We start from the raw sequence: 26920 nt of genomic DNA, 5'->3' as shown, positions 1-26920 counted from the left end.
CTCCCGAAAGAATCACAGCTCATTCCACTAGGGCTGTGGCTTCCACATGGGCCTTCAAGAACGAGGCTTCTGTTGATCAGATATGTAGGGCAGCGACTTGGTCTTCACTGCACACTTTTACCAAATTTTACAAGTTTGATACTTTTGCTTCTTCTGAGGCTATTTTTGGGAGAAAGGTTTTGCAAGCCGTGGTGCCTTCCATTTAGGTGACCTGATTTGCTCCCTCCCTTCATCCGTGTCCTAAAGCTTTGGTATTGGTTCCCACAAGTAAGGATGACGCCGTGGACCGGACACACCTATGTTGGAGAAAACAGAATTTATGTTTACCTGATAAATTACTTTCTCCAACGGTGTGTCCGGTCCACGGCCCGCCCTGGTTTTTTTTAATCAGGTCTGATAATTTATTTTCTTTAACTACAGTCACCACGGTACCATATGGTTTCTCCTATGCAAATATTCCTCCTTAACGTCGGTCGAATGACTGGGGTAGGCGGAGCCTAGGAGGGATCATGTGACCAGCTTTGCTGGGCTCTTTGCCATTTCCTGTTGGGGAAGAGAATATCCCACAAGTAAGGATGACGCCGTGGACCGGACACACCGTTGGAGAAAGTAATTTATCAGGTAAACATAAATTCTGTTTTCCTGATACGTGTGTGTGTATGTGTACAGGTCAGAAGATGATTCCTATGGTCTGTAACTATATCTAGCAGGCGCTAACTATATTTCCTGATACGTGTGTGTGTGTGTACAGGTCAGAAGATGATTCCCATGGTCTGTAACCATATCTAGCAGGCGCTAACTATATTTCCTGATAAGTGTGTGTGTGTGTGTACAGGTCAGAAGATGATTCCCATGGTCTGTAACGATATCTAGCAGGCGCTAACTATATTTCCTGATAAGTGTGTGTGTGTATGTGTACAGGTCAGAAGATGATTCCCATGGTCTGTAACGATATCTAGCAGGTGCTAACTATATTTCCTGATAAGTGTGTATATGTGTACAGGTATACCTCACTTTACAGCGCTTCGCTAATACAGCGCTCTGTGGAGCTGAAGTTCACCCTCCATGGTGCTGTAATCATCGTGAGATTGCAAGAAAAGGGACTGGCACCATTTTGTTATGCGCAGTTCCCTCTGTTTACAGCATTACAGTGCACTCCGTGTCTCAGTGTTGTAGTCTGGCAAATTTTAGTACCGTAATTGTCACTCTAATTACTGGTACAGTCTTTATAGAATACTAAACTAAACGCAGCGCTATTGCACCCCTATTATTTGTTAGTTCAAACATGTTTTCAAGTTTTTAAACTCACTGGCAAGTGAAAAGAAAGCTAAAACTACATTGTTTCACTTTACAGCAGGGCTCTGGTCCCTAACCTGCTGTATGAGTGAGGTATACCTGTATATATGTGTGTGTATATATATATATATATATATATAGGTATATAACATTTTAATGCCCATTTAAAATGTTAATATATATATAGAGTCTTATGTGTTTAACTTGTCTTTAGGGGTGAAACGCATAGTAAGCTTGAGTCGGTGATGTAAAAGGGATATGCTATAATGAATTAGAGTATGTCATTGTTGCAATAGTATTTCTCTTTATTATATCTATAATTTGTTTGCAAGCACTATAGGAGGAATAAAAGGTATTATAAAAGGGATCTGCGTCACAGCATTATACGCTCACTTTAGCCTTTTCCGTAGGAGGATAGTCTTTAAATCCGCTAGTGTTCCCCTAGCTCTCCCTCTGTAGCTTTATAGAAGTTCTTTATGCATTTATTTCCTTCTCTGGATGTAGTTTTCTGCTTATTTAGCAAAATACACCATATTAAAGTTTCTCTTTTTGTCTTTTCGCTACAGAAATTTCAAACTTGTTAGTTGCCACAAAAAAAGCCGTGGAGTGGCAACCGGTGTACCACCTGAGTCAGCTGAGCTTCCATCGCATTCTCAAAGACGAAATTGTGCAGGTAAGTTTACTTTTAATTGTGTTACCCCTATAATTACTGCCTAGATAAACAGTGCTCTATCTCTGTATCATCACTTATTTAGCGCAGTTCAGGGAATGTGTTTTATTAAAGGACCCCTGAGTACAGCATAATTGAATAATAGACAAGTACACAATAAAAAGACAACGCAGTAGCACTTTAATTTGATATATTCTGGAAAATGTGAAAGTTAATCCAATTTCCCCTTCCCCTGTATCATGTGACAGCCATGAGCCAATCACAGAATGCATGTATGTATATACTAGAGATCTGAAGTTTTACAGAATGTTGTACTTTCACACACAGAAATCTTTTAGAGCAGAACGTTGCTGCCGCTGCCTAAGTTCTAATCACACAAATGCACATCCCCTGTATATGCTGTGTCCTTTTCAATATGCTCAGAGCTGCAGCCTCCCTCAGCAAGTGAGCAGATAAACATTGTGCACATATTGGAACGTTTTTTTAAATTGAATACTCTATCTAAATCATGAAACTTTAATTTTGACTTTAGTGACCTATAAATGAAAAAGAGCTAAAAGTGTAAAACAAAACTGCTCTAATAAGAAGACCTTCCGCTTGCATAGGACCCTTGCAAAGGGATTAAAACAAAGTCAGCTCCAGAGCAGTAATGTACTACAGGGAGGTAGCTGAGCGTATCTGATGAGCCAATGACAATGGGCGTATGTGTGAAGCAACCAATTACCAGCTAGCTCCCATTGTGCATTATTGCCGCTTAGGATATGTATGTATGCTTTTCAACAAAGGATACTTTTAAGACCAAATTAAATTTGATAATAGGAGTAAATTTAAAAGTATGTTTAAGTTGCATACTCTATCTGAATCATACCATTACATTTTGGCTTTTAATGTCCCTTTGATATTCAGTACAATTCCCTCTGATTTATTATTGTTGTTGTTGTTTATATTAATAGGTGTCACTTAAAGGGACAGTAAACACCCTGAAATGTTTATTTAATGATTTAGTTATGTGTAGTAAAACACAATCTTTACAATCCTCCCTCTAGCTTTATTCCTATTTCGGACTTTTCTATCGCTGTTGACGGCATCACTATCTCCTCATCACCCCAAGTCCGCTGCCTCGGAGTTACACTTGAATCCAATTTGTCCTTCATCCCCCAGATCCAATTGCTCTCTTCCTCCTGCCACAACCACCTACGCGATATCTTCAAAATGTGACAGTTTCTGAGTGCTGGCACCACTAAGCAACTAACCCCACTCCCTGGCAATTTCCTGACCTGACTACTGCAGTAATCTACTCACTGACCTTCCTCTCGCCCTCCTCTCCCCCCCTTCAATCCATCTTAAATGTCTCTGTCAGGCTAATCCACCTTTCCCGTTGCTCTGTATCCCTGACCTAGAAAACCCTTACCAACGCTGCTCCCCACTATCTGTTCTTACTAATCGACAAATATACTCCAGCCCGCCCCCTAAGGTCCCTTTATGACCTGCTTATTGCATCTTCTATCATCACCTCTTCCCATGCCAGACTGCAGGACTTATCTCGTGCAGCACCTACCTCTGGAACGCTCTTCCTCACGCTGTCACTCTTTTGCCTAATCTGTCTTCCTTTAAACGCTCCCTATACACATTCTTATTCAGGAAAGCCACCACCCAACTCGGTAACAAATGAATCCCACTTACCTAACATGTGCCCTCATCTGACTCTGTATGATCATCGTTCTTACCCTTGCAGTCCTCACCTCCTGTTTCTCACCCTTCTACCCTTCTAGATTGTAAATTCCCACTGGATTAGAGCCCTCAATTCCTCCTGTATGTGTTTGATATATTCTGTCTGGTCTGTTACAAGTTTTGTATCATTGTTTTATTTAAATCAATTGTACCCATGGACAGCACTGCAGAATGTGTTGGTACTTTATAAATAATGTATAATAATAATATACATAATTTATTTTGTCCCCTTTTCATGTAATTGTAACTCTAAAAATCTTAATATGAGGAGAGTCCACAGCATCATTCCTTACTGTTGGGAAATACTGAACCTGGCCACCAAGAGGAGGCAAAGACACCCCAGCCAAAGGCTAAATACTCCCCCCTACTTAAAAGGAAGTACAGGAAGTGAGCAGCATCTCCCAGAATGCACCAAAGTCAGCAAGAGAGGTGAGTAAAATGGCTGCCAGCAGCACATGGCAAACAAGGCAGGAAAAAACCCTGACAGTAGGGCACTCTGGCTGAAGTCCTGGTCTGCGGACATGACTTCTAAGTCCAGACTTCTTTCCCTTCCCTTTAAGGGAAAGATTTTGTTTGGTCCAGGCCTGGACTCCATTATCTCCATGGTTACTTGAGGCAAAGGTGCCTTTTTATCGTAGGATAAGAAGAACAAGCCTAAGGGACAAGGTCCTAGTTTTCTCCAACATAGGTGTGTCCGGTCCACGGCGTCATCCTTACTTGTGGGATATTCTCTTCCCCAACAGGAAATGGCAAAGAGCCCAGCAAAGCTGGTCACATGATCCCTCCTAGGCTCCGCCTACCCCAGTCATTCTCTTTGCCGTTGTACAGGCAACATCTCCACGGAGATGGCTTAGAGTTTTTTAGTGTTTAACTGTAGTTTTTATTATTCAATCAAGAGTTTGTTATTTTAAAATAGTGCTGGTATGTACTATTTACTCAGAAACAGAAAAGAGATGAAGATTTCTGTTTGTATGAGGAAAATGATTTTAGCACCGTAACTAAAATCCATGGCTGTTCCACACAGGACTGTTGAGAGCAATTAACTTCAGTTGGGGGAACAGTGTGCAGTCTCTTACTGCTTGAGGTATGACACATTCTAACAAGACGATGTAATGCTGGAAGCTGTCATTTTCCCTATGGGATCCGGTAAGCCATGTTTATTAAGATAGTAAATAAGGGCTTCACAAGGGCTTATTAAGACTGTAGACTTTTTCTGGGCTAAATCGATTCATTATTAACACATATTTAGCCTTGAGGAATCATTTATTCTGGGTATTTTGATATGATTATATCGGCAGGCACTGTTTTTGACACCTTATTCTTTAGGGGCTTTCCCTAATCATAGTCAGAGCCTCATTTTCGCGCCGGTATGGCGCACTTGTTTTTGAGGACAGCATGGCATGCAGCTGCATGTGTGTGGAGCTCTGATACATAGAAAAGTCTTTCTGAAGGCATCATTTGGTATCGTATTCCCCTTTGGGCTTGGTTGGGTCTCAGCAAAGCAGATTCCAGGGACTGTAAAGGGGTTAAATATAAAAACGGCTCCGGTTCCGTTATTTTAAGGGTTAAAGCTTCCAAATTTGGTGTGCAATACTTTTGAGGCTTTAAGACACTGTGGTGAAATTTTGGTGAATTTTGAACAATTCCTTCATACTTTTTCGCAATTGCAGTAATAAAGTGTGTTTAGTTTAAAATTTAAAGTGACAGTAACGGTTTTATTTTAAAACGTTTTTTGTGCTTTGTTATCAAGTTTATGCCTGTTTAACATGTCTGAACTACCAGATAGATTGTGTTCTGACTGTGGGGAAACCAAGGTTCCTTCTCATTTAACTATATGTATTTTATGTCATAAAAAAATTTAGTAAAAATGATGCCCAAGATGATTCCTCAAGTGAGGGGAGTAAGCATGGTACTGCATCATCCCCTACTTCGTCTACACCAGTCTTGCCCATACAGGAGGCCCCTAGTACATCTAGTGCGCCAATACTCCTTACTATGCAACATTTAACGGCTGTAATGGATAATTCTATCAAAAACATTTTAGCCAATATGCCCACTTATCAGCGAAAGCGCGACTGCTCTGTTTTAGAAAATTCTGTAGAGCATGAGAACGCTGATGATATGGTTTCTGAAGGGCCCCTACACCAGTCTGAGGGGGCCAGGGAGGTTTTGTCTGAGGGAGAAATTTCAGATTCAGGAAACATTTCTCAACAAGCTGAACCTGATGTGATTAATTTTAAATTTAAGTTGGAACATCTCCGCGCTCTGCTTAAGGAGGTGTTATCCAATTTGGATGATTGTGATTATCTGGTCATTCCAGAACCACTATGTAAAATGGAAAAGTTCTTAGAGGCCCCGGGGCCTCCCGAAGCTTTTCCTATATCCAAGCGGGTGGCGTACATTGTTAGTAAAGAATGGGACAGGCCCGGTATACCTTTAGTACCTCCCCCCATATTTATAAAATTGTTTTCCTATAGTCGACCCCAGAAAGGACTGATGGCAGACAGTCCCCAAGGTCGAGGGGGCGGTTTCTACTCTACACAAGCGCGCCACTATACCCATAGAAGATAGTTGTGCTTTCCAAGATCCTATGGATAAAAAATTAGAAGGTCTGCTAAAGATGTTTGTTCAGCAAGGTTCCCTTCTACAACCAATTGCATGCATTGTCCCTGTCACTGCAGCCGCGTGTTTCTAGTTTGATGAGCTAGGAAAGGCGATTATTAGTAATTCTTCTTCTTATGAGGAGATTATGGACAGAATTCGTGCTCTTAAATTGGCTAATTCTTTCACCCTAGACGCCACCTTGCAATTGGCTAGGTTAGCGGCGAAAAAATTCTGGGTTTGCTATTGTGGCGCAGAGCGCTTTGGTTAAAATCTTGGGCAGCGGATGCGTCTTCCAAGAACAAATTGCTTGACATTCCTTTCAAGGGGAAAACACTCTTTGGCCCTGACTTGAAAGAGATTATCTCTGATATCACTGGGGGCAAGGGCCACGCCCTTCCTCAGGATAGGTCTTTTCAAGACCAAAAATAAACCTAAGTTTCGTCCCTTTCGCAGAAACGGATCAGCCCCAAGGGCTACGTCCTCTAAGCAGGAAGGTAATACTTCTCAAGCCAATCCAGCCTGGAGACCTATGCAAGGCTGGAACAAAGGGAAGCAGGCCAGGAAACCTGCCACTGCTACCAAGACAGCATGAAATGCGGGCCCCCGATCCGGGACCGGATCTGGTGGGGGGCAGACTCTCTCTCTTCGCTCAGGCTGGGGCAAGAGATGTTCTGGATCCTTGGGCGCTAGAAATAGTCTCCCAAGGTTATTCTCTGGAGTTCAAGGGGCTTCCTCCAAGGGGGAGGTTCCACAGGTCTCAGTTGTCTTCAGACCACATAAGAAGACAGGCATTCTTACATTGGGTAGAAGACCTGCTAAAAATGGGAGTGATTCATCCTGTTCCATTAGGAGAACAAGGGATGGGGTTCTACTCCAATCTGTTCATAGTTCCCAAAAAAGAGGGAACGTTCAGACCAATCTTAGATCTCAAGATCTTGAACAAGTTTCTCAAGGTTCCATCGTTCAAGATGGAAACCATTCGAACACTTCTTCCTTCCATCCAGGAAGGTCAATTCATGACCAAGGTGGATTTCAAGGATGCGTATCTACATTTCCTATCCACAAGGAACATCATCGGTTCCTAAGGTTTGCATTCCTGGACAAGCATTTCCAGTTCGTGGCGTTTTCTTTCGGATTAGCCACTGCTCCTAGGATTTTCTCATAGGTACTAGGGTCCCTTCTGGCGGTGCTAAGACCAAGGGGCATTGCTATAGTACCTTACTTGGACGACATTCTGATTCGAGCGTCGTCCCTTCCTCAAGTAAAGGCTCACACGGATATTGTCCTGGCCTTTCTCAGATCTCACGGATGGAAAGTGAACGTGGAAAAGAGTTCTCTATCTCCGTCAACGAGGGTTCCCTTCTTGGGAACTATAATAGACTCCTTAGAATGAGGATTTTTCTGACAGGAAGCCAGAAAAACAAAACTTCTAGACTCTTGTCGGATACTTCATTCCGTTCCTCTTCCCTTCCATAGCGCAGTGCATGGAAGTGATAGGTTTGATGGTAGCGGCAATGGACATAGTTCCTTTTGTGCGCATTCATCTAAGACCATTACAACTGTTCATGCTCAGTCAGTGGAATGGGGACTATTCAGACTTGTCTCCGAAGATACAAGTAAATCAGAGGACCAGAGGACTCATTCCGTTGGTGGCTGTCCCTGGACAACCTGTCACAAGGGATGACCTTCCGCAGACCAGAGTGGGTCATTGTCACGACCGACGCCAGTCTGATGGGCTGGGGCGCGGGTCTGGGGGATCCCTGAAAGCTCAGGGTCTTTGGTCTCGGGTAGAATCTTTTCTACCGATAAATATTCTGGAACTGAGAGCGATATTCAATGCTCTCAAAGCTTGGCCTCAGCTAGCGAGGGCCTAGTTCATACATCAACCATCAGGGGGGAACAAGGAGTTCCCTAGCGATGGAAGAAGTGACCAAAATCATTCTATGGCGGAGTCTCACTCCTGCCACCTGTCTGCTATCCACATCCCAGGAGTGGAAAATTGGGGAAGCGGATTTTCTGAGTCGTCAGACATTGCATCCGGGGGAGTGGGAACTCCATCCGGAAATCTTTGCCCAAGTCACTCAACCGTGGGGCATTCCAGACATGGATCTGATGGCCTCTCGTCAGAACTTCAGAGTTCCTTACTACGGGTACAGATCCAGGGATCCCAAGGCGGCTCTAGTGGATGCACTAGTAGCACCTTGGACCTTCAAACTAGCTTATGTGTTCCCGCCGTTTCCTCTCATCCCCAGGCTGGTAGCCAGGATCAATCAGGAGAGGGCGTCGGTGATTTTGATAGCTCCTGCGTGGCCACGCAGGACTTGGTATGCAGATCTGGTGAATATGTCATCGGCTCCACCATGGAAGCTACCTTTGAGACGAGACCTTCTTGTTCTAGGTCCGTTCGACCCACTCCAGCTGACTGCTTGGAGATTGAACGCTTGATCTTATCAAGCGAGGGTTCTCAGATTCTGTTATTAATACTCTTGTTCAGGCCTGAAAGCCCTGTAACCAGAAAAATTACCACATAATTTGGTATATCTGTTGGTGTGAATCTGCAGGATTCCCTTGGGACAAGGGTTAAGATTCCTAAGAGTCTATCCTTCCTTCGAGAAGGATTGGAAAAAGGATTATCTGCAAGTTCCTTGATGGGACAGATTTCTGCCTTGTCTGTGTTACTTCACAAAAAGCTGGCAGCTGTGCCAGATGTTCTAGCCTTTGTTCAGGCTCTGGTTAGAATCAAGCCTGTTTACAAACCTTTGACTCCTCCTTGGAGTCTCAATTTAGTTCTTTCAGTTCTTCAGGGGGTTCCGTTTTGAACCCTTACATTCCGTTGATATTAAGTTATTATCTTGGAAAGTTTTGTTTTTGGTTGCAATTTCTTCTGCTAGAAGAGTTTCAGAATTATCTGCTCTGCAGTGTTCTCCTCCTTATCTGGTGTTCCATGCAGATAAGGTGGTTTTACGTACTAAACCTGGTTTTCTTCCGAAAGTTGTTTCTAACAAAAACATTAACCAGGAGATAGTTGTGCCTTCTTTGTGTCCTAATCCAGTTTCAAAGAAGGAACGTTTGTTGCACAACTTGGATGTAGTTCGTGCTCTCAAATTTTACTTAGCAGCTACTAAGGATTTCAGACAAACTTTGTCTTTGTTTGTTGTTTATTCTGGTAAACGGAGAGGTCAAAAAGCAACTTCTACCTCTCTCTCCTTCTGGATTAAAAGCATTATCCGATTGGCTTATGAGACTGCCGGATGGCAGACTCCTGAAAGAATCACAGCTCACTCCACTAGGGCTGTGGCTTCCACATGGGCCTTCAAGAACGAGGCTTCTGTTGATCAGATATGTAAGGCTGCGACTTGGTCTTCACTGCACACTTTTTCTAAATTTTACAAATTTGATACTTTTGCTTCTTCTGAGGCTATTTTTGGGAGAAAGGTTTTGCAAGCCGTGGTGCCTTCCATTTAGGTGACCTGATTTGCTCCCTCCCTTCATCCGTGTCCTAAAGCTTTGGTATTGGTTCCCACAAGTAAGGATGACGCCGTGGACCGGACACACCTATGTTGGAGAAAACAGAATTTATGTTTACCTGATAAATTACTTTCTCCAACGGTGTGTCCGGTCCACGGCCCGCCCTGGTTTTTTTAATCAGGTCTGATAATTTATTTTCTTTAACTACAGTCACCACGGTAACATATGGTTTCTCCTATGCAAATATTCCTCCTTAACGTCGGTCGAATGACTGGGGTAGGCGGAGCCTAGGAGGGATCATGTGACCAGCTTTGCTGGGCTCTTTGCCATTTCCTGTTGGGGAAGAGAATATCCCACAAGTAAGGATGACGCCGTGGACCGGACACACCGTTGGAGAAAGATATTTATCAGGTAAACATTAAATTCTGTTTTCGTTCCTTTTGTTCTGATAAATCCCAACATCAGCAGCCCTCTGCAAGGCCCGAGCAATGCAAGGGTACTTGGAAGCCGGCTCAGTCCTGGAATAAATCCAAGCAGAGCAAGAAGCCCGCCGAGACAAAGTTGGCATGAAGGGGCGGCCCCCGAGCCAGTTCTGGATCACGTAGGGGGCAGACTGTTGCTCTTTTCAGACGCTTGGTTTGGGGACGTGTAAGACCCGTGGGTCCTGGAGGTCATCGCTCAGGGGATACAAGATAGGTTTCAAGTCTCATCCACCCAGGGGCAGTTTCCCGGTACCTCTCCCAGAAAGAGGTTTGGGATTCTATTCAAAACCTGTTTATGGTCCCAAGAAGAAGGGAACTTTCCGCCCAATATTGGACCTAAAGTTCTTAAACAAATTCCTATCTGTCACCTAGTTCAAGATGGAGACAATAAGGTTCATCCTTCCCTTAGTTCAGGAAGGACAGTTCATGACCACTATAGATCTGAAGGATGCTTACCTTCACGTTCCAATCCACAAGGAACACTTCAAGTTCCTAAGGTTTGCATTCCTGGACCAGCACTTCCAGTTTATTGCACTTCCATTTGGTCTAGCTACTGCTCCAAGAGTTTTTACGAAGGTTCTAGGGGCTCTGCTTGCAGTTGCCAGAGCCAGAAATATAGCAGTAGCTCCATACTTGGACGACATTCTGGTTCAAGCACCATCTTGTCGTCTGGCAGAGGATCATTCAAAATCTCTTCTGTTTCTTCTTTGATCTCATGTGTGGAAGATAAACTTAGAAAAGAGTTCTCTTATTCCCAGTACCAGGGTGGAATTCCTGGGTACTATAATAGACTCCATATCCATGAGGATATTCCTTACAGACAAGAGACATTACAAGCTAACTTCGGCTTGTCTTGCCGAAGTTAAGGCCCTCTGTGGCTCAGTGTATGGAGGTTATTGGTCTCATGATGTCCAGCATGGACATCATTCCTTTTGCCAGATTCCATCTCAGACCACTACAGCTGTGCATGCTGAGACAGTGGAACGGCGATCATTCGGATCTGTCTCAACAGATTTCTCTAGGACAACCGGTCGAGAGAATCACTCTCCTGGTGGCTCTGTCCAGATCACCTTTCCCAAGGGACATCCTTCTTGAGACCATCCTGGGAGATTATGACTACGGACGCAAGTCTATCAGGATGAGGAGCTGTTTGGGGTGCCCGGAAGGCACAGGGCATGTGGACTCGAGATGAATCCTGCCTCCCGATCAATATTCTGGAACTTCAGGCAATTTTCAATGCTCTGAAGGCTTGGCCTCTTCTGGGTGCGTCCCAGATTCCAATCAGACATCAACCATCAGGGGGGGGAACGAGAACCTCCCTAGCAATGAGGGAAGTATCTCTGATTCTGGAATGGGCGGAGGCCCACAACTGCTCGCTGTCAGCGATCCACATTCCAGGTGTAGACAACTGGGAAGTGGATTTCCTCAGCAGACAATCCTTTCATCCGGGGGAATGATCTCTCCATCCCGAGGTGTTTGCGGAGATTTTAAACAATTGGGGGACGCCGGAAATAGATCTCCTGGCGTCCGGCTCAATTTCAAGCTACCCAGATATGGGTTGCGGTCCAGGGATCCTCAAGCGGAGCTAATAGATGCATTAGCAGTGCCTTGGAGTTTCAACCTGATTTACATTTTTCCCGCCGTTACCCACTTCTTCGTGTAGTGGCCCGCATCAAGCAGGAGCAGGCATCAGCGATACTGATTGCTCCATCGTGGGCCGCGAAGGATGTGGTTCGCGGACCTGGTGGGGATGTCCTCATCTCCTCCGTGAAGTTACCTTGTTGCAGGGATCTTCTGGAACAGGGTCCTTTTGTTCATCAAAATCTAGATTCTCTGAGGCTGACTGCGTGGAGATTGAACATTTAGTCCTAGCCAAGAGAGGTTTCTCTGAGAGGGTTATTGATACTCTCATTCAGGCTTGTCAGCCTGTTACTCGTTGCATCTATCATAAGAGCATCTATCATATGAGAGTCCACGGCCCCCGCTGTATACTCTGATGGGCGAACCAAAATTAAGTATTCTCTTCTGGCACCATTTATACCCTAATATTTCTCCTACTGTTCCTTGTTTCCCTTGGCAGAATGACTGGGATATGAGGGAAGTAGTGGGAGTAGTTAAGCCTTTGGCTGGGGGTGTCTTTGCCTCCTCCTGGGGGCCAGGTTCAGTATTTCCCAACAGTAAGGAATGATGCCGTGGACTCTCCTCATACAGACGGAAATTAAATTATCAGGTAAGCATAATTTATGTTTTTCTAATTCTCAGACTTGAAACGGCACACTGGAGACTTCTCAAGGCTAACCCTACTACATATATTTTATTCTGTTGACTTTAAAACTCACTAAATATATTTGTTTGTAGTGCTGGTGCCATACGAAGTGTTCTAAAGCCATGCACTGGTGGTAAATGTGTGTGATATTACCTACTGCTGCATATTACAGCAATGCACTGCTAACAAAACTATATTATAAAATGCTTTTAGTTGTGAGCTTGCTCAGGATCTATCTTTTGATCATTTTGCAGCTTAACTGCCACCGATTAGTTCCCCCCCCCCCAGTCAAAACCATCACAATCATCCATTTTCTTTATTATCAGTTCTATGAAAAATGGTCCTATACTTAAAGGCATAGGAAAGTCAAAATGAAACTTGCATGATTCAGATAGAGCACATTAAATTAAATTTACTTTGTACTCTTGGTATCCTTTGTTTGACAAAGAATATGTACATATCTCACTACTGGGTAGCTAGCTGATGATTGGTGGCTACACGCAGTTGTCTAATGTTATTGGCTGACCAGATGTGTTCCACTAGCTCCCAGTAGTGCATTGATTTTTTTTTAACATTTATTTTTATATCCAACAGTGAAAATCATAATCCATTCCTTTTCCTTTGCAACACGCAGGATGCCAAAGGAAAAAGTATTCACACAAAAAAAAAGCAAACAGTGAAATATGGGTAATTTCTTAACATATATTCTCACTTAACCATATATGGATACGTCATTATTATAGAATAAAAAGGACTTATAGTTCAAAAAGCTTATATTTACTCTGATTTCATTTTAAACCAATACCCTATAATCACTTTCACTAGCTTTATTCAAAGCATATAAATCACACTGTTGTTTTTTTCCCTTTTTTCCCCTTTAATAACACAAAACAAACAACCAACCAACCAACCAACCAACCAAACAGATAAACACACACAAAAAAAGGGGGGAATTATTGCTCTCTCTCTCCCCTCCCCCACTCCCACCCTTCCCAAACCTTCCCATCCTCATATTCTTAACTGTTTTCTTGTGCATTAACCACTGACTTTGTTGCACATAACCCATCCCTAACATTTTCAGTCTAACTAATCCTACATTACTAATGTTTAGAGGTCAACCTCCCTAGATCGTGCCAGCCATGTTGAGGGGAATAGATTAGATACCACAAGCTCTGCAAAACGAGAGAGAATGTAAAAACGGGATAAGGATACGTCTTTGAATTGGGGATTGGTAGGATTTAATCAATGGAAGCCAATCCAGAAGGAAGATTTTTTCCTAGGTTCCTCTAAGAAATTCGTATAATAAGATTCAAATAATGTCTGGTATTGTATTTCTTTAAGAAATAATGAAAAACTTGGTGCCACATGGTCTTTCCAACTTTTAAGTATTAAATGTCTTGTCGTTAGAATAATAGTATTTAAAACTTTAACCATTCTTTTAGATCTGAGATCAGAGCTTGTTAGAAAAAATATCTCATCTGCTATAAAAGGGCTGTGATCTTGGTAAAGTTTGCTATACCAGTACCAAATCTTTTGCCAGAGTTGCTGTATTTTCACGCAAGACCAAAACAGATGTAGAATATCTGATTTGATTAAAGAGCAACGTGTACAAAAAAAGCTTTGTGATGGATAGAATCTAGACATTCTATCCGGTGATAAATAATAATTGTTAATAAGTTTCATGTGTGATTCTCTCCATGACGTTGATACCAGTAATTTATCTACCACCAAAAAGCTTTGATTTATCCTGTCTTCCTCCAGAGAAGGAAAGTACCCTCATCCAGAAATTATGTAGTTTATTTGCATATAATTCCCCCTGCTTAGCCAACATAATGTCGTATATCAGAGATATTGAAGTGCACCCTAATGAGAACCTACGTATTATATTCATGCTATCAGACCAATCAGACAAGGCTTCAGTATCCCATTTCTGGGAGAAGACGAAATGGCGCAGCTGAAAATAGGCATATAAATTCGATCTCGGAAGACTAAACTTTTGAAACAAAGACTCTCTGAAGTCATTATTTGATTAGAACTAAAGATTTGATAAACATAAAGTAATCCAAGATCCGCCCATCTTCTAAATACTTCTTGAGATATGCCCGGAATAAATTCTGGATTACCCATTATGGGAAGAAACTCAGAGAATGTTGGGGACACCTTAGGTAGATTGCAGATTTTCTGCCATGCAATAATAGTATTTTCTCTTGTTAAGTGTAGTCAGTCCACGGGTCATCCATTACTTATGGAATATATCTCTTCCTAACAGGAAGCTGCAAGAGGATCACCCAAGCAGAGCTGCTATATAGCTCCTCCCCTCACATGTCATATTCAGTCATTCTCTTGCAGCCTAACTAAAGATAGGTCGCTGTGAGAGGTCTGTGGTGTTTTTTAACTTAGTTTATTTCTTCAATCAAAAGTTTGTTATTTTAAATGGCACCGGAGTGTGCTGTTTGTTCTCAGGCAGCATTAGAAGAAGAATCTGCCTGCATTTTCTATGATCTTAGCAGACGTAACTAAGATCCACTGGCTGTTCTCATCTGAGGAGTGAGGTAACTTCAGAGAAGGGGAATAGCATGCAGGGCCCCCCTGCAAATGAGGTATGTGCAGTAAATTATTTTTCTGAGGAATGGAATTGACTGAGAAAATACTGCTGATACCAATGTAACGTAAGTTCAGCCTTAAATGCAGTGATAGCGACTGGTATTAGGCTGATGAGTGTGTGTACACTGAATGTATTTTTCTAAGGAATGGAATTGACTCTGAAAATACTGTTAATTCTGAAATAATGTATGAGCCTTAAACTGCAGTAAAAGCGACTGGTAGCAGGCTTATTAATAACACTTCATAACTTTTAAAATGTATGTTCAAAACGTTTAATGGCATGTTAATAGTTTTTTGTGAGGTACTTGGTGATAAAACTTATTGGGGCATGATTTTTACCACATGGCCATCTTTGTTTTCTGCATAGAAACAATTATCTGAGCTTCCCCACTGTTGTAATATGAGTGGGAGGGGCCTATTTTAGCGCTTTTTTGCGCAGTAAAAATTCAGTCACAATCTGTCTACTTCATCCTCCATGATCCAGATGGTCTCTAGAGAGCTCAGGGGTCTTCAAAATTCATTTTGAGGGAGGTAATCAGTCACAGCAGACCTGTGACAGTGTGTTTTTGACTGTGTTAAAAACGTTAATTATTAAATTGTTATCCGTTTTTTGGGTATTAAGGGGTTAATCATCCATTTGCTGGTGGGTGCAATCCTTTGCTAACTTAATACATTTACTGTGAAAAATTGGTTGCTATAACTATTTTGGTTCATTGTTATTTCAACTGTGACAGCTTTTTGTGCTTCTTAAAGGCACAGTAGCGTTTTTTATATTGCTTGTAAATTTATTTAGAAAAGTATTTCCAAGCTTGCTAGTCTCATTGCTAGTCTGTTTAAACATGTCTGACTCAGATGAATCTCTTTGTTCACTATGTTTAAAGGCCAATGTGGAGCCCAATAGAAATTTGTGTACTAATTGCATTGATGTTACTTTAAATAAAAGTCAATCTTTACATGTAAAGAAATTATCACCAGACAACGAGGGGGAAGTTATGCCGACTAACTCTCCTCACATGTCAGTACCTTCGCCTCCCGCTCAGGAGGTGCGTGATTTTGTGGCGCCAAGTACATCAGGGAGGCCCTTACAAATCACTTTGCAAGACATGGCTACTGTTATGACAGAAGTATTATCTAAATTGCCAGAATTAAGAGGCAAGCACGATAGCTCTGGGTTAAGGAAAGAGCGCGCGGATGAGGTGAGAGCCATGTCAGATACTGCGTCACAGTTTGCAGAACATGAAGACGGAGAGCTTCATTCTGTGGGTGACGGATCTGATCCAGGGAGTCTGGATTCAGAGATTTCTCATTTTAAATTTAAGCTTGAGAACCTCAGCATATTGCTAGGGGAAGTATTAGCGGCTCTGAATGATTGTAACACGGTTGCAATTCCAGAGAAATTATGTAGGTTGGATAGATACTATGCGGGTACCGGTGTGTACTGACGTGTTTCCTATACCTAAAAGGCTTACAGAGATTATTAGCAAGGAGTGGGATAGACCTGGTGTGCCTTTTTCCCCTCCTCCCATATTTAGGAAAATGTTTCCTATAGACGCCACCACACGAGACTTATGGCAGACGGTCCCTAAGGTGGAGGGAGCAGTTTCTACTTTAGCTAAGCGTACCACTATCCCGGTGGAGGATAGTTGTGCCTTTTCAGATCCAATGGATAAGAAATTAGAGGGTTACCTTAAGAAAATGTTTGTTCAACAAGGTTTTATCTTACAGCCCCTTGCATGCATTGCGCCTGTCACTGCTGCGGCGGCAATCTGGTTTGAGTCTCTGGAAGAGGCCATTCGCACAGCTCCATTGGATGAAATTATGAACAAGCTTAAAGCACTTAAGCTAGCTAACACATTTGTTTCTGATGCCGTCGTACATTTAACCAAACTTACGGCTAAGAACTCCGGATTCGCCATCCAAGCGCGCAGAGCGCTATGGCTTAAATCCTGGTCAGCTGACGTGACTTCTAAATCTAAATTGCTTAATATTCCTTTCAAAGGGCAGACCTTATTCGGGCCCGGCTTGAAAGAAATTATAGCTGACATTACGGGAGGTAAGGGCCATGCTCTACCTCAGGACAGGGCCAAATCAAAGGCCAAACAGTCTAATTTTCGTGCCTTTCGTAACTTCAAGGCAGGAGCAGCATCAACTTCCTCCGCTCCAAAACAGGAAGGAGCTGTTGCTCGTTACAGACAGGGCTGGAAAGTTAACCAGTCCTGGAACAAGGGCAAGCAGGCCAAGAAACCTGCTGCTGCCCCTAAGACAGCATGAAGCGAGGGCCCCCTATCCGGAAACGGATCTAGTGGGGGGCAGACTTTCTCTCTTCGCCCAGGCTTGGGCAAGAGATGTCCAGGATCCCTGGGCGTTGGAGATCATATCTCAGGGATATCTCCTGGACTTCAAAACTTCTCCTCCACAAGGGAGATTTCATCTTTCAAGGTTATCACCAAACCAAATAAAGAAAGAGGCGTTTCTACGCTGTGTACAAGACCTCTTACTAATGGGGGTGATCCACCCAGTTCCGCAGACTGGAACACGGGCAAGGATTCTATTCAAATCTATTTGTGGTTCCCAAGAAAGAGGGAACCTTCAGACCAATCTTGGACTTAAAAATCCTAAACAAATTCCTAAGAGTTCCATCATTCAAAATGGAAACTATTCGAACCATCCTTCCCATGATCCAAGAGGGTCAGTACATGACCACAGTGGACTTAAAGGATGCCTACCTTCACATACCGATTCACAAGGATCATTATCGGTACCTAAGATTTGCTTTCCTAGACAGGCATTACCAGTTTGTAGCTCTTCCCTTCGGATTAGCTACGGCTCCAAGAATCTTTACAAAAGTTCTGGGCTCACTTCTGGCGGTACTAAGACCGCGAGGCATAGTGGTGACTCCGTACCTAGACGACATTCTGATACAAGCGTCAAGTTTTCAAACTGCCAAGTCTCATACAGAGATAGTTCTGGCATTTCTGAGGTCGCATGGGTGGAAGGTGAACGTGGAAAAGAGTTCTCTATTACCACTTACAAGGGTTCCCTTTCTAGGGACTCTTATAGATTCTGTAGAGATGAAAATTTACCTGACGGAGGCCAGGTTATCAAAACTTCTAAATGCTTGCCGTGTCCTTCATTCCATTCCACACCCGTCAGTAGCTCAGTGCATGGAAGTAATCGGCTTAATGGTAGCGGCAATGGACATAGTACCATTTGCGCGCCTGCATCTCAGACCCGCTGCAATTGTGCATGCTAAGTCAGTGAAATGGGGATTACTCAGATTTGTCCCCCCTGCTAAATCTGGATCAAGAGACCAGAGATTCTCTTCTATGGTGGCTTTCTCGGCCACATCTGTCCAAGGGGATGACCTTTCGCAGGCCAGATTGGACGATTGTAACAACAGATGCCAGCCTTCTAGGCTGGGGCGCAGTCTGGAACTCCCTGAAGGCTCAGGGACTATGGACTCAGGAGGAGAAACTCCTCCCAATAAATATTCTGGAATTAAGAGCAATATTCAATGCTCTCCTAGCTTGGCCTCAGTTAGCAACTCTGAGGTTCATCAGATTTCAGTCGGACAACATCACGACTGTGGCTTACATCAACCATCAAGGGGGAACCAGAAGTTCCCTAGCGATGTTGGAAGTCTCAAAGATAATTCGCTGGGCAGAGTCTCACTCTTGCCACCTGTCAGCGATTTACATCCCAGGCGTGGAGAACTGGGAGGCGGATTTTCTAAGTCGCCAGACTTTTCATCCGGGGGAGTAGGAACTTCATCCGGAGGTCTTTGCTCAACTGATTCATCGTTGGGGCAAACCAGATCTGGATCTCATGGCGTCTCGCCAGAACGCCAAGCTTCCTTGTTACGGATCCAGGTCCAGGGACCCGGGAGCGGTGCTGATAGATGCTCTGACAGCCCCTTGGGTCTTCAACATGGCTTATGTGTTTCCACCATTTCCGATGCTTCCTTGTTTGATTGCCAAGATCAAACAGGAGAGAGCTTCGGTGATTCTGATAGCGCCTGCGTGGCCACGCAGGACCTGGTATGCAGACCTAGTGGACATGTCGTCCTGCCCACCGTGGTCTCTGCCTCTGAGACAGGACCTTCTAATTCAGGGTCCTTTCAACCATCCAAATCTAATTTCTCTGAGGCTGACTGCATGGAGATTGAACGCTTGATTCTATCAAAGCGTGGCTTCTCAGAGTCGGTTATTGATACCTTAATACAGGCTAGGAAGCCTGTTACCAGGAAAAATTTACCATAAGATATGGCGTAAATATTTATATTGGTGCGAATCCAAGAGTTACTCATGGAGTAAGGCTAGGATTCCTAGGATATTGTCTTTTCTACAAGAGGGTTTAGAAAAGGGCTTATCTGCTAGTTCGTTAAAGGGACAGATTTCTGCTCTGTCTATTCTTCTACACAAACGTCTGGCAGAGGTTCCAGACGTTCAGGCTTTAGCTAGGATTAAGCCTGTGTTTAAGACTGTTGCTCCGCCGTGGAGCTTAAACTTAGTTGTTAACTTTCTTCAAGGCGTTCCATTTGAACCCCTTCATTCCATTGATATCAAGCTGTTATCCTGGAAGGTTCTGTTTTTGATGGCTATTTCCTCGGCTCGAAGAGTCTCTGAGTTATCTGCCTTACATTGTGATTCTCCTTATCTGATTTTTCATTCAGACAAGGTAGTTCTGCGTACTAAACCTGGGTTCTTACCTAAGGTAGTTACTAACAGGAATATCAATCAAGAGATTGTTGTTCCATCACTGTGTCCTAACCCTTCTTCAAAGAAGGAACGACTTTTGCATAATCTGGACGTAGTCCCGTGCCCTGAAGTTCTATTTGCAGGCAACTAAAGATTTTCGTCAAACTTCTTCCCTGTTTGTCGTTTATTCTGGACAGAGAAGAGGTCAAAAGGCTTCGGCTACCTCTCTCTCTTTTTGGCTTCGTAGCATAATACGTTTAGCCTATGAGACTGCTGGACAGCAGCCTCCTGAAAGGATTACAGCTCATTCTACTAGAGCTGTGGCTTCCACCTGGGCCTTTAAAAATGAGGCCTCTGTTGAACAGATTTGCAAGGCTGCAACTTGGTCTTCACTTCACACTTTTTCAAAATTTTACAAATTTGACACTTTTGCTTCTTCGGAGGCTATTTTTGGGAGAAAGGTGCTTCAGGCAGTGGTTCCTTCTGTTTAAGGTTCCTGCCTTGTCCCTCCCTTCATCCGTGTACTTTAGCTTTGGTATTGGTATTCCATAAGTAATGGATGACCCGTGGACTGACTACACTTAACAAGAGAAAACATAATTTATGCTTACCTGATAAATTTATTTCTCTTGTAGTGTAGTCAGTCCACGGCCTGCCCTGTCTTTAAGGCAGATCTAAATTTTAATTAAACTCCAGTCACCACTGCACCCTATGGTTTCTCCTTTCTCTTCTGGTTTTGGTCGAATGACTGAATATGACATGTGAGGGGAGGAGCTATATAGCAGCTCTGCTTGGGTGATCCTCTTGCAGCTTCCTGTTAGGAAGAGATATATTCCATAAGTAATGGATGACCCGTGGACTGACTACACTACAAGAGATATAAATTTATCAGGTAAGCATAAATTATGTTTTTTTATAGATATCAATTTAACAATATTCGAGGGCAGTTTCTTTACTGGGCAATGTAAAATAGCCTTTAATGAAAATGGTATTACCCAAAATGACTCTAGGTCTAGAGATATGAATCTATTTAGTTCTGTAATCCATTCTAAGGCAATCTTAACCAGAGATGCCCAGTTATATAATCTTAGGTCTGGGAGGGCCAACCCCGCTGTTAATTGATTTAGTATTAATTTTTTGAGAGCGATCCATGGCTTTTTTTTTCCCCCAGATAAATTTAGATTGCCAGCCATGTAGATCTGCAATATCTTTATTAGATAGTAATAAAGGGAGATTTTGAAATAAATATAATATTCGGGGGAAAACAATAATTTTTATCAAGTTAACCCTTGCTGAGAGAGAAATTAATAATGGGGACCAGAAATCCAGATCAGTCTTAATTTTCTGAAGCATCGGACAATAATTCAGCTTATACCATTTTTCTGGATTTCTATGCAGAACTATACCCAGATATCGAAAAGAATCCACCATTTTGAATGGGTGAAGAAATAGCTTAGGTCTCAATTCCGAACGTACTAGTAATTCACTCTTATTATAATTAATCTTATTTCCAGAGAAAGAAGAGAAAAAATTGAATAGCCGAAGAATTTGAGGGATAGCTTTCTATACGTTATCAAGAAAAATAAGCAAGTCGTCTGCGTAAAGCAGAATTTTTAGCGTATAAGAGCCCATTAATATTCCCGATAGATTGTCCCTCAACCAGATGGCAAATGGTTCCAATGCCAAGTTGAAAAGTAGAAGAAAACAAAATTTATGCTTACCTGATAAATTTATTTATCTTGTGGTGAATCCAGTCCACGGGTTCATCCATTACTTGTGGGATATTCTCCTTCCCAACAGGAAGTTGCAAGAGGACACCCACAGCAGAGCTGTCTATATAGCTCCTCCCCTAACTGCCACCCACAGTCATTCGACCGAACACAAGCAAGAAAAAGAAGAAACTATAGGGTGCAGTGGTGACTGTAGTTTAAAAATAAAAAACACCTGCCTTAAAATGACAGGGCGGGCCGTGGACTGGATACACCACAAGAGAAATAAATTTATCAGGTAAGCATAAATTTTGTTTTCTCTTGTAAAGGTGTATCCAGTCCACGGGTTCATCCATTACTTGTGGGATACCAATACCAAAACTTTAGGACATGGATGAAGGGAGGGACAAGGCCGGAACTTAAACGGAAGGCACCACTGCCTGTAAGACCTTTCTCCCAAAAATAGCCTCCGAAGAAGCAAAAGTATCGAATTTGTAGAATTTAGAAAAAGTGTGAAGCGAAGACCAAGTCGCCGCCTTACAAATCTGTTCAACAGAGGCCTCATTTTTAAAAGCCCATGTGGAAGCCACCGCTCTAGTGGAATGAGCTGTAATTCTTTCAGGAGGCTGCTGGCCAGCAGTCTCATAAGCTAAGCGGATTATGCTTCTCAGCCAAAAAGAAAGAGAAGTTGCCGAAGCCTTTTGGCCTCTCCTCTGTCCAGAGTAGACAACAAACAAAGCAGATGTTTGACGAAAATCCTTCGTAGCTTGTAAATAAAACTTTAAAGCACGAACCACATCAAGATTGTGTAAAAGACGTTCCTTCTTTGATGAAGGATTAGGACATAATGAAGGAACAACAATCTCCTGATTGATGTTCTTATTAGATACTACCTTAGGAAGAAGCCCAGGTTTGGTACGCAAAACTACCTTATCTGCATGGAAAATCAGATAAGGGGAATCACACTGTAAAGCAGACAACTCCGAAACTCTTCGAGCCGAGGAGATAGCTATCAGAAACAGAACTTTCCAAGATAAAAGTTTAATATCTATGGAATGCAAAGGTTCAACCGGAACCCCTTGAAGAACTTTAAGAACTAAATTTAAACTCCATGGCCGAGCAAGAGGTTTAAACACAGGCTTAATTCTAACTAAAGCCTGACAAAACACCTGAACGTCTGGAACCTCAGCCAGACGTTAGTGCAAAAGAATAGACAGAGCAGAAATTTGTCCCTTTAAGGAACTAGCAGACAATCCTTTCTCCAATCCCTCTTGGAGAAAGGATAAGATTCTAGGAATCCTGACTTTACTCCATGAGTAACCCTTGGATTCACACCAATGAAGATATTTACACCATATCTTATGATAGATTTTCCTGGTGACAGGCTTGCGAGCCTGAATTAAGGTATCAATGACCGACTCGGAAAAACCACGCTTTGATAGAATCAAGCGTTCAATCTCCAGGCAGTCAGACGCGGAGAAATTAGATTTGGATGTTTGAAAGGACCTTGAAGTAGAAGGTCCTGCCTCAGCGGCAGAGTCCATGGTGGAAAGGATGACATGTCCACCAGATCTGCATACCAAGTCCTGCGTGGCCACGCAGGAGCTATCAAAATCACCGAAGCTCTCTCCTGCTTGATCTTGGCAATCAGACGAGGGAGCAGAGGAAACGGTGGAAACACATAAGCCAGGCTGAAGGACCAGGGTGCTGCTAGAGCATCTATCAGCGCTGCCTTGGGATCCCTGGATCTGGACCCGTAACGAGAAAGCTTGGCGTTCTGACGATACGCCATGAGATCCAGTTCTGGTTTGCCCCATAGTTGAATCAACTGGGCAAATACCTCCGGATGGAGCTCCCCCCCCGGATGAAAAGTCTGCCGACTTAAGAAATCCGCCTCCCAGTTCTCTACTCCTGGGATATGGATAGCTGAGAGATGGCAAGAGTGAACCTCTGCCCATAGAATTATCTTTGAAACCTCCAACATCGCCAGTGGGCACCTTGTACCCCCCTGATGGTTGATATAGGCTACAGTCGTGATGTTGTCCGACTGAAATCTGATGAACCTGACCGCAGCTAGCTGAGGCCAAGCCTGAACAGCATTGAATATCGCTCTTAGTTCCAGAATGTTTATCGGAAGGAGGGCTTCCTCCTGAGTCCACGAACCCTGAGCCTTCAGGGAGTTCCAGACTGCGCCCCATCCCAGAAGGCTGGCATCTGTTGTCACTATAGTCCATTCTGGCCTGCGGAAGCTCATTCCCCTGGACAGATGGACCCGAGATAGCCACCAGAGAAGAGAATCCCTGGTCTCTTGATCCAGATTTAGCAGAGGGGACAAATCTGTGTAATCCCCATTCCACTGATTGAGCATGCAAAGTTGCAGTGGTCTGAGATGTAGGCGGGCAAACGGAACTATGTCCATTGCCGCTACCATTAAGCCGATTACTTCCATACACTGAGCCACTGACGGCTGAGAAGTGGAATAAAGAGCACGGCAGGAAGTTAGAAGCTTTGACAACCTGACCTCTGTCAGAAAAATCTTAATTTCTACTGAATCTATCAGAGTTCCTAGGAAGGAAACTCTTGTGAGAGGGGAGAAAGAACTCTTTTCTTTGTTCACCTTCCACCCATGAGACCTCAGGAATGCCAGAACAATGTCTGTATGGGACTTGGCGATTTGAAAATTCGACGCCTGTATCAGAATGTCGTCTAGGTAAGGAGCCACTGCAATGCCTCGTGGCCTTAGAGCCGCCAGTAGGGACCCTAGAACTTTCGTAAAGATTCTTGGTGCCGTGGCTAACCCGAAGGGAAGAGCCACAAACTGGTAATGCCTGTCTAGGAAGGCAAATCTGAGAAACCGATGATGATCTCTGTGTATCGGAATGTGGAGATAAGCATCCTTTAAGTCCACGGTAGTCATATATTGACCCTCCTGGATCATAGGTAGGATGGTTCGAATAGTCTCCATCTTGAAGGATGGGACCCTGAGAAATTTGTTTAGGATCTTGAGATCCAAGATTGGTTTGAAAGTTCCCTCTTTTTTGGGAACTATAAACAGATTTGAATAGAATCCTTGCCCCTGTTCCTCCCTTGGAACTGGGTGGATCACTCCCATAACCAGAAGGTCTTGAACGCAACGTAAGAATGCCTCTCTCTTTATCTGGTTTGCAGATAATTGTGAGAGATGAAATCTCTCCTTTGAAGGTGAGGTTTTGAAATCCAGAAGATATACCTGGGAAACAATCTCCAGAGCCCAGGGATTCTGGACGTCTCTTGCCCAAGCCTGGGCGAAGAGAGAAAGTCTGCCCCCAAGTAGATCCGGTCCCGGATCTGGGGCTACTCCTTCATGCTGTCTTAGAGGCAGCAGCAGGTTTTTTGGCCTGCTTTCCCTTGTTCCAAGCCTGGTTAGGTCTCCAGACTGGCTTGGACTGGGCAAAATTTCCTTCTTGTTTTACAGTAGAGGAAGTTGAAGCTGCGCCACTCTTGACGTTTCAAAAGGAACGAAAATTAGTCTGTTGGGTCCTTAATTTGTTGGACCTATCCTGGGGAAGGGCGTGGCCTTTTCCTCCAGTAATATCAGAAATGATCTCCTTCAGTCCAGGCCCGAATAGGGTCTGCCCTTTGAATGGGATGTTGAGAAGCTTAGATTTTGAAGTAACGTCAGTTGACCAGGATTTAAGCCATAGCGCTCTACGCGCCTGAATGGCAAAACCTGAATTCTTAGCCGTTAGCTTTGTTAAATGAAAAACGGCGTCAGAAATAAATGAATTGGCTAACTTAAGAGCTTTAAGCCTGTCTAGGATATCATCCAATGGGGTCTCCACCTGTAGAGCCTCTTCAAGAGACGCGAACCAGAAAGCCGCTGCAGCAGTGACTGGGGCAATGCATGCAAGAGGCTGGACAATAAAACCTTGTTGTATAAAGATTTTCTTAAGGAAACCCTCTAATTTTTTATCCATTGGATCTAGGAAAGCACAACTGTCCTCAACGGGGATAGTTGTACTCTTAGCTAGGGTAGAGACTGCTCCCTCCACCTTAGGGACCATCTGCCACGAGTCCCGTGTAGCGGCATCTATGGGAAACATCTTTTTAAAAGCAGGAGGGGGAGAGAACGGTACACCTGGTCTATCCCATTCCTTCATAATAATTTCTGAAAACCTCTTAGGGATTGGAAAAACATCAGTGTAAACAGGTACTGCAAAGTATTTGTCCATTTTACACAATTTCTCTGGGACTACAATGGTGTCAGTCATCCAGAGTCGCTAAATCCTCCCTGAGCAACAAGCGGAGGTGTTCAAGCTTAAATTTAAATGCTGTCATTTCAGAGTCAGACTGAAGTAACGCCTTCCATGAATCAGAATTGTCACCCACAGATAGAAGCTCTCCTGCTTCGGCTTCTGTACATTGTGAGGATATATCAGACATAGCTACTAAAGCGTCAGAAAGCTCTGTATTTGTTCTAGCCCCAGAGCTGTCTCGCTTTCCTTGTAACCCTGGCAGTTTGGACAATACCTCTGTGAGGGTATGATTCATAACTGCCGCCATGTCTTGTAAGGTAAACGCATTGGACGCGCCAGATGTACTTGGTGTCACTTGCGCGGGAGATATAGGTTCTGACACATTGGGAGAGCTAGGTGGTTTAACCTCCCTTTTGTCAGTCTGAGAAACCTCTGGTGATAAATCTTTAAAACCCATAATATGGTCTTTATAACTTATAGAAAGGTCAGTGCATTTGGCACACATTCTAAGAGGGGGTTCCACAATGGCTTCTAAACATAATGAACAAGGAGTTTCCTCTATGTCAGACATGTTTAACAGACTAGTAATGAGACCAGCAAGCTTGGAAAACACTTTAATAAATGTGAAAAAGCAATTAACAAAAACGGTACTGTGCCTTTAAGAGAAAAAAACTACCACATAAACTGCAAAACAGTGTTAAAAAGTAGTAAACTCTACGGAATTTTTGCAGTGTGTATAAGAGACTAAAGCAGCATTGCACCCACTTGCAAATGGATGATTAACCCCTTAGGCCCCAAACCGGATTAGAAAAATGGAAAAACCATTAAAAAACAGTCAAACACACTGCCACAGCTCTGCTGTGGCTCCTACCTGCTCTTAAACACTATTTTTGCAGGAAAAAACCCTCTATAGTGGTCCTAGATGCCAGAGGACTCATTTAGGGAAGCTGGATGTCTCAGTCTGAATATCAACTGCGCATACAGTGTGCGAAAATAGGCCCCTCCCACCATGCACTCAATGTCAGAGGGCCTTAAAAAAGTACTCCTAGGAGTAATCTAACAAGCCATGTGGAAAACTAGGCCCCGAATAAAGATTTATCACCCTCAGAGAAAAAAACCTTTTTTTTTGTTTTTTTTTTCCTGTAAGTTATGCAAACG

The 26920-nt window shown here is 43.3% G+C and overlaps 1 protein-coding gene across 1 annotated transcript in view; it reads left to right on the top strand.

The window, feature by feature from the left end:
• JAK1 (Janus kinase 1) overlaps positions 1-26920 on the top strand; it is a 459211-nt gene that overhangs the window by 222844 nt on the left and 209447 nt on the right. The window contains exon 10 of the mRNA XM_053693677.1: positions 1863-1969. Within this exon, the coding sequence (XP_053549652.1) occupies positions 1863-1969 (107 nt within the window). The remainder of the gene's footprint in view (positions 1-1862; positions 1970-26920) is intronic.

Source organism: Bombina bombina, chromosome 10, assembly GCF_027579735.1.
Source record: "Bombina bombina isolate aBomBom1 chromosome 10, aBomBom1.pri, whole genome shotgun sequence".
NCBI lineage: Eukaryota > Metazoa > Chordata > Amphibia > Anura > Bombinatoridae > Bombina > Bombina bombina.
The sequence above is the reverse complement of the archived record's forward strand: the minus strand, read 5'-3'. Positions and strand labels throughout refer to the sequence as shown.